This window comes from Hordeum vulgare, chromosome 4H (assembly GCF_904849725.1).
Source record: "Hordeum vulgare subsp. vulgare chromosome 4H, MorexV3_pseudomolecules_assembly, whole genome shotgun sequence".
Classification (NCBI taxonomy): Eukaryota; Viridiplantae; Streptophyta; class Magnoliopsida; order Poales; family Poaceae; genus Hordeum; species Hordeum vulgare.
In genome coordinates this window covers 330,997,780-331,006,954 of record NC_058521.1, presented here as the reverse complement: position 1 = coordinate 331,006,954, position 9,175 = coordinate 330,997,780, and the positions used below count along the sequence as shown (strand labels likewise).

General features: G+C 43.2%; 1 protein-coding gene across 1 annotated transcript; it reads left to right on the top strand.

Moving 5' to 3' along the window:
- Window positions 1-279: 279 nt before the first annotated feature.
- On the top strand, window positions 280-1,825 carry LOC123446454 (probable galacturonosyltransferase-like 4). Its single transcript, XM_045123049.1, has one exon. It carries the CDS (start codon window positions 457-459, stop codon window positions 1,486-1,488), a length of 1,032 nt encoding a protein of 343 aa, XP_044978984.1. The 5' UTR covers window positions 280-456; the 3' UTR covers window positions 1,489-1,825.
- Window positions 1,826-9,175: the final 7,350 nt, after the last annotated feature.

The following is a 9,175-nucleotide window of genomic DNA, read 5'->3' as shown; positions in this document are numbered from 1 at the left end:
TAATTAATTATGTTGGGCGTCTTTGTAATCAGACAGTAAGCTTGGTAGATCATTAATTTGGAGTCAACTGAAAGCCAATCCATATTATTTCATGTCAACACAAAATGCATGGAAATGATCCAATTATAGATAGGAGAGCTATCTTATTGCTGCCACCGCCTTCTTGTTTGTGCTCCTACGGTCCTACCTTCCCTCCTAGCCGCCCACCGCCCCCATCCATTGCCACCATGTTTGTCCCCTCTCCTCTTCACCTTACACTCTCCTTTCTCCACCGTTCTGATGGTGGCCCCCCTCCCTTCGTAACCCCGTCCCTATCATTGCCAGGGACCAGGGTGGCCACCTTCTCCTTGCCCTCTTCCGTGCCGCCGCCGTTGTCATCATTGGTTAGCCTTGCCGGCGACAACCACTCGGCTACCGTTCAATTGTCTAGCCCGCTCTGCCAGCCGTACCCACACGATGCTTTCAAACGGCTGCGTCATCGTCATTGCGCTCCTCCTCCTGCTCAGAGACGCGGCGACCGCCGTCCGCGTCGACCCCGCCATGATGATCCGGCAGCCGTTGGATTCTGTCCCCATGTTTCGCGAGGCGCCCGCCTTCCGCAACGGCGCCGAGTGCGCCGGCGGTGACAAGGTGAACGTCGCCATGACGTTGGACGCTAACTACCTCCGCGGCACCATGGCGGGCGTGCTCTCCATCCTGCAGCACACAGCGTGCCCAGAGAACGTCGTGTTTCACTTCCTGGCCGCCCGGATGGACGGTGACCTCGTCGCCATGCTGCGTGTGACCTTCCCTTACCTCGACCTCCGCGTGTACCGATTCGATCCATCGCGCGTCCGGGGACGTATCTCCCGGTCCATCCGCCACGCGCTAGACCAGCCACTCAACTACGCGCGCATCTACCTTGCCGACACGCTTCCCCCGGACGTGCGCCGGGTAATCTACCTCGACTCCGATGTGATCGTCGTCGACGACATCCGCACGCTCTTCTCCGTGCACCTCGCGGGACATGTGGTGGGCGCACCCGAGTACTGCCACACCAACTTCACCAACTACTTCACGGACACATTTTGGATGGACCCGGCGCTCAGCGGGACGTTCCACGGGCGGCGCCCCTGCTACTTCAACACCGGCGTGATGGTGATGGACGTGGACCAGTGGCGCACCGGCGGTTACACGAGGCGGGTGGAAGGGTGGATGGCCGTGCAGAAGCAGAAGAGGATCTACCACCTCGGCTCTCTGCCGCCCTTCCTTCTAGTGCTTGCTGGGGACATCCAGGCCGTGGACCACCGATGGAACCAGCACGGGCTCGGCGGCGACAATGTCAAAGGGCGGTGCCGGGGCCTGCATCCGGGTCCCATCAGCCTGCTGCACTGGAGCGGCAAGGGAAAGCCGTGGCACCGACTCGATGCCCGGCGGCCGTGCACCGTTGACTACCTCTGGGCGCCCTACGACCTCTACCGGCCGTCGTCGCCGGTACTCGAGGAGTGAGCAGCACCTAAGCCGTACGAGTACCAATCAGTTCGTACGTGCATGCGTGCAAAGAGAAAAAAAAAGGAAAAAAAGAGAGGAAATTTCATGCATGCATGCATGCATGTCAAATGCATCTCTTCCTATCAGTTGGTCGATTGAAGTGTCCACACGCAGTTGAAGAACGGGTGGTAGAAGAAGAGAAACGATCGGTGCAGTTTCTTGGGGTCTTGATTTGGTAGGTAACTTAGGTGGGTGCAAATTACTTTTGCCTCTTTCTTGGTTATCTCCCTTGGGTGATTCTTGTTTTGTTCTGCTCTTCATCGTTTTTTATAGGTCATGCTATAATTTGTGAAGATTAGTGTGCATGGTGGGAGGTGAGGGAAATTGGTGCTCAAGAATACGTATACTATTGGTTGTGTATACATCAGTTTATGTTTATACAAGGACAGTTCACACAAAAGGAAACAACAATGTTGAATGGTATCTTTGCCTCATAAGGCCGTGGGAAACTAATTGAGGAGGACTAGGACTCTACTTTTTTATTTTTTATTTTTTAGATTAGAGGCTATCGCCCGGTTTTAGATCAACCTAAATGATAACGCTCACCTGTGTGACACGAGGCAACATGGTTCACATGTTTTCATAACCGTTCATCTTGTCACATTAAACATATGACATCGGCAAAATCTTTTTGGTTTTTGGATTTAAAAATATTTTATCACTTAAATAAATTATCCAAATAAAAATCCGCTTTCACCAATAAATCCATCTCGACGAGATCTTCAAAACAATATCCTATATTGATATGTTTCGACGAACTTTTTTGAACCAAAAATTGCCATGATGTTTACACTCAAGTTGTCATAGTGTTTACAATAAAATTGCCATGACATGTTTCATCTAATTTTTTTCTTCTGGATTTAAAGTTATCATTGTATTTCAACTACTTTTCACGGCATTTATTATTAATTGGCCATGCAAAATTTTAGTAATCAATCATGGCAAATTAAATTCATGGATCATGGAATTTTTTTAGTAATTCATCATGGCAAATTGAATCTATAGATCATGGCAAATTGATTCTATAGATCATGGCAATTTTAATATTTTAACCGTAGCAATTCTGGTATTTTGAACATGGAAAATTTTTTGTATGAACCATGGCAAATTTTAGTGCATGTATCATGGCAAATTTAAGTAATTCACCATGGCAATTTTAATTAATGGTTCATGGCAAATTTGAGTCATTGACCATACACTTTTAAAGTAATTTATGGCATATTTATTTTTTACTTATAAACCATGTCATAATTATTTCATGGATCATGGCAAATTTTTGTAATTCATCATGGTAGGTTCAGTTTCTTAACTCTCTTTTTATAACATGTCAAAAATTACTTTAAACATAAAAAAGAAATAGTAGTTGAAATATATCATGGCAACTTTGTTATAACCATGTTGGCAATTTATATGCAATAGACATGACAACGTTTAACCAAAAAAATCGACGAAACATATCGATATGAGATCCAATCTCGAAGATCTCATTGCAGCGGATTTGATGGTGAAAATGGTTTGTCAATCGGATTTTTTATTTAAGAGACTTTTTTTTTAAAACGAAATGATGAAATATTCCTGTTGACATCACCAATTTCATTACTTGTGCATGCATGCGATGACACGACCCAATTTGTAGCAATGAAGCGTGTGGTCGGATGTTGTTTCCACCACACGTGTCATGGTTATCGAGACCCTATAATAAAACCCTTAAGGTTATATAACAGTTTACAAGATAATGGGCAAAGGCCAACGAGAAAGAAAAAGTGGTTCGATACAAGGACAACAATGACCCATCATCATCTGACACAACGCGAAAGACCATAGAAGAGCGAAGGATCTTTAACGGTTTACTATTTTTGTCAGTTTCAGGTGATTGAGAGCCAACAATTTCTAAGTTTACTTTGGTGGCCATGAACACGGAGTTTCTCAAATGAGCTCGGGTGAACAGTAAAATCGTATTAATTACAAAGAATGTTTAAAAAATTCAAAAACAAATTGTGATAAACATTGACAAAAGTTATAATATCTCGCAAAATTTCATCAGAAAATCACATTTTTGTGAGACGTGGCAAAAAAAACAGAATCGATACTCTGAAAATGCTACTTCCAAAAGCATATTCGAGTAATGATTTTTTTTTTCCACGGTAATTTTGCAGGCAGTTAAAACTTTTGTCAATGTTTGTCATAAAAAAAAAATCCGATTTTTTTGAATTATGTTTGATTTTTTTGAATTTTCCCGTTCATCCGAACTCATTTGAGCTCGGGCTGAGAGGCACACTTTCCGGTGGCCATCCGCTCTTATCATTAAGATAGGTGCATGCATGAATGGGTAAGAAGATATTTATCGGACTAGGCCTCCTGTTGAATGCATTCCTTGCACTCTGTTCCATTGTAGCCTGAAGCACCTCCCTTCTGCCCTCTGACCACCAACTGCATACACAGCAGCCTCTCCAGTGAGTATGTTGTGATCAACAAGACACACAACATACTCCAACTATCAGTGCCGAAGTCACAAGTAACCTATCAAGCAACAAGTTAATGGGTCAAAAGAGTGTCACATTTTTGGTAAAAAATCACCAAAATCATGAAAATGTCAGCTCAAATTCATTGACCTACCCCATGCTTATCGCATTGGTAGAAGATCCACCCTCTGTGCTTCTGTGTCGTCGACATGTACATATTCACCTTCTTGTAGCTGTCGGGGCAGTAGATCAGGGGCACCAGGATTGCGTTGTCACGGACACTAGAGAGGCATAATCTAGCAGTATACATCGGCACAACAGTTGCCACCTGCCGGAGTGAATGGCAGATGGGACGACGGCTACTGGCGGATTTGAGGCGGCTGGCACCTAACTGCGTCGCCCGCGACTTGGATGTTGGAGCACCCACGAGTTAGGAATTTGAGGCAACCGGGGAGGGGGGTTTGTCCACGTTACAAAAAAAAAGCCATGCAACTCTCGGCTAATCACAGCAGCATGCGTGGAGGGCGTGGACCGCTGAAATGAGCTGCATACGAGCCATGTATGCACAATAGTATCGTATAATCATGTTACGTCATATTGAGTGACCATAACAAGCCTATTCTGAAGTATCAGGACTATTATATGCTTTGGATTCAACTTCAATGACTAGTAGTATATTTATCTATCTAAATGAAATGTTTTCTCAGGGAAAGCCTTATGGCGCGTTCGATCTCCACGAATCTCAATGTTAGCTACTCCCGTCACGGTTTAAAAGACGTGTATGAAAATTCTCTAGAACCTAGGTGGTTATTGATTGGCTGTGAAATGAGTTAAAAAATAGCATTCACACTACGCGTGCATATAAAAGTAGTACAACAGAGTATTAATTAGAAGCTAGAAGTAAATGCAATGCGTCTTAAACCTTGTCTATTGTGAAAATGCATGCAAATTTAACTTTGTCTTCTAAACCGTAACGAACGTAATAGGAAGATCATCGAGAGGGAATACCTGGATAGAACACAATCATTCGCTCGTTTGACGCTACCCGCCGAAACAAAACTTCATGAGGGGACTTCTTAGCATTTATTAGCATCATGCCAATTTCTATGTGTAGCATGCAGTTTTTCTAATGCGACACGGCAAATTCATGAAAACACGCGTACTATTTTTTGTTTTCTATGACATATAAATTCTCCTCTTTACAGCATGATAAGTTGTGGTTATTTTCTGCCAACTTTTTCGTGTCGTAGGATGTATTTTCTTGCCATGTGTGGATCTTTGGCACGCATGGAAATTTACTCTGCTGCAACATGGCAAATCCTAACCAAATTTGTTCTTTTCAACGTGGAAATTTTTTCTATGGGAAATTTTACGGTATATTATAATACACGAGACCACGTGTATTATATAAGCGATTCAGCGAATGATATTAATTGGGCCTTATTAAAGCCCAAGGGCATTTTTGACCTAAAGATATTAAAGTTTAGGGTGTCCCAATTAAGTCTAGGGGCATTTTTGTCCTAAAATTTCAAATTAATAATTGCATTAACATAACACTTGAATTGCCGTCAGAGCGGTTCGTCAGCTCCTCTCGAACCCTATCACCGTCATGCCACTCCTTCTCCCCCTTCACCCCTCCCTCACACTAGTCCCTCCTTCTCCTTCTCCTCCTCCACCCCCTCGCTCCCAGGCGACCCCCCTCGGGTTATGTGGCGTCATTTCTTTCGAGGAGCCGCCTAATCCCCTCCTTCCCCGATTGGACGCCCCTTCCCTGACACGAGGCCAGATCATCGTCATCGCCGTCCATCGCGTCGGATCTTCGCAACCACTTCAGAGATGTAAGTGCCACTGCGATCACTCATCTTGTCTCGTCCCTTCTGCATAGGACATATTCATGGAGTTAGTTAGGGTTATGTGGCATGAGAAAGTTGTCAGCAGATTTGGCTTCAAAGAAAGTTATTTTGGATTTAGTTAGGAGATACTTTTGAATTGAGTTTCGAGATATTTTGGATTTAGTTAGGAGATAATTATTTTTGTAGGGAGTTTGGAGTTATTTTGGATTTAGTTAGGAGATACTTTTGAATTGAGTTTCGAGATATTTTGGATTTAGTTAGGAGATAATTTGGATTTGCTTAGGTCATAATTTGGATTTAGTTAGGAGACAATTTTGAATGGAGTTTGGAGATAATTGATTTATCAGGGTGGATCTATCAGGGGACTTGAAGGATTCGTGGACTTTGGATTTAGTTAGGAGATCATCAGTTACAGCAAGTACAATCAATTAAATATTTATAGATTTAGTCAGGGCATATTTTATACTTACTTACTAATTTTGAAGGACTGAGTTAGATACATGAATCCGATATGAAAACTTAAATCAATTATTTAAGGAGAGTAGTGCATAATTATTACTTATGTTATCCATCCGTAACATTGACTAACTGTTTTCGTTGGCAGCATAACGACATGGATGATTAAGGCAACGATGGCGAAAATTTGGGTGATACATGCAAGGATGACAAGGACATGGGTGATAGAGGAAACGAAGGCAAAGGCATGGATGATAAGGATAATGATTTTGTAGCCATGGACCCAAAGGAATGGATGGTACCTGCACGGATGATAATGATGAGGATGCATGCAAGGATGGCATAGACATGGATGATGTACACTTTCAAGGTAAAGGAATTGATAATAAAGGCATGGCTGGTTCAGACCTGAATGAGTATATGGAATACTTAGAGATTGTGAATAAGACGTTCAGGACCGAGGTAGAAGCCTACATGTTTTATGTAGGCTATGCGACAAAAAAAGGGTTTGCTGTTAGAAAGGATGATCTGAAGTACAGAGGTCTAGGTCCAAAACAAAATGCATACAGAAGGACACTTATAAGTGCTGCAAACAAGGATGGCGGGACCTTAAGCACTTTAACAGAGCTGAAAGAAAAAGAACACCAAGGGGTCTTTCTCGGTGTGGGTGTCCCACCCTTTTTCAGGTTGAGCTACAAGATAGCAGTGGCCTCTAGTTCATCAAGAATTTTGTGGACAAGCATAACCATCTGTTTGTCCGTGCTGACCTGAGTCCCTACTTATCGGCACATCGTAGAATGAGTGACGCACAAAAGGCCGATGACATTGAGTATGCTGTCTGTGGACTTGAACACATCAGATTACGAATGTAATGGAGAAGAATGCTGGATGTACCGACAAGCTTGGATTTATAGATCGATACCTATACAACCATGTTTCAATCCAGAAGAAGCGCAAGATAGAAGGCAGTGACGCTAGATATTTGCTCACCTACATGATTGCACTAAAAAACCAGAGCCTGAATTCTTTTTCAAATACACAAAAGACAGCGAAGGCCATTTGAGGAACATATTCTGGGCTGATTCACAATCCCGGATTAACTATGTTGCCTTTGGTGGTGTCGTGGTGTTCGACAGTGCATATCTGTCTAACAAGTACATGCTTTGGTTTCTTCCATTTGTTGGTCTGAACCATCACCGCAACACAGTTTTGTTTGAGGTCGGTCTAGTGTCAGACGAGACAGTTGCATCATACCAGTGGCTTCTTCATGCATTTTTAGAGGCAATGTTCCAGAAGCCATCCATTTCAGGAATCATCGATGGGGACGCTGCAATGGCAAAAGCAATAGCTACTATCTGGACTGGAACAGATCATCGTTTGTGCAAGTGGCATATCAAGGAGAATATGGTGATGCACGTTCCCAAGAAAAAACTTGAGGGATTTAGGGAATTCATTTACCGGCGTTGGGATGTTGATGAGTTTCAGAAAAGATGGGAGGCTTATAAGGTTTGGTTCAAAATAAAACCAACGGGGAAGAGGTTTTCATGGGTTAACAGGATGTACGAGCTGCGACACACATGGGCTGCTGCGTACACAAAGGGTAGATATTTCCTAGGCATGATGAGTAATCACAGGAGTGAGTCTCTCAACTCAAGGCTTCATGTGCACCTGAACAGGAAGATGCAACTTGTTGATTTGTTGCAGCATGTTGAGCATTGTGTATCCATAATGTGTAAGAATGAAGCAGCATTAGACGCATTAGCGACATATACGATATCCTTCACTAAGCTGAATGCCCACCCTCTGGAGATTGCTGCCTCTTATATTTATACAACTATGATGTTTCCACGGGTAAAAATTCAGATTGTCAAAGGAACAAATTGGCAGGTCGCAAACCAGGTAGCGTGTGATGCTTTGGTCGTGTTTGGAGTTTTGCGCAAATTCCCATATGATAAAGTCACATATGGCATGGATGCTAGAGAATTGCAAGGTAAGTATGGTAAGGACTCGGATGCTAAGGTTCCTACAGACTTGGAAGGTAAGGATGGTGAGGACTTACATGCGAAAAACTTGGATGGTGAGGATCCCAATGGCTTGGAAGGCAAGGATGGTGTGGACTTGGATGCAAAAAAATTGGATGCTAAGGATCCCAATGACTTGGAAGCTAAGGACAGTGAGGAGTTGGATGCACAAGGCGTGGATGCAAAAAAGTTGGATGCACAAGGCGTGGATGCTAACTCTGAGGATGTTAGATATCAGGTGACTTGTGTGTTTATAGGAGCAAGACTAGATGCTGCAGCTTGTAAATTTAAAAGTTGGAAGGTGAGGATTACCCATGCGCACATATATTCTGCATTCTGGATCATCTTGGTGTACGGAAATTTCCAAAAAAAATTGTGAAGAAAAGATGGACAATGCATGCAAAGCCAGCGTTCCCTTCTTCGAGGACTACGAATACTCATGTATGGTGTGATCACATGAATAAGTATCATCAACTACGCAACATGGCTAGTGACGCTTTATTCACAGCTGCAACTAGCGATTCACAGTCAGAACAGGTGATGGAGCTCCTCCGGAGTATAATGGTTGATGGAGAAAAAACTGATTTGGATGAAGGCCAGAAATCGTTGTTCCTTTGCCGGGATAATTCTCTGCTGCTCGCGAATGCTGCACTGATGACGTGGAAAATCCAATCAAAATAGTTCCAAAAGGGAGACCAACTACCGAAGAATCGAAAACGAGGATTAAATCCAGGCGCAAGAGGATGAGAGTGAAAAAAAGTAACAAAGTTAGTGCACATGTTTATCTCATTGTTCATTTCCATACATGCTTACAATGTTAATATGTTCTCCGGGAGAGTGTTCACATGTTTTT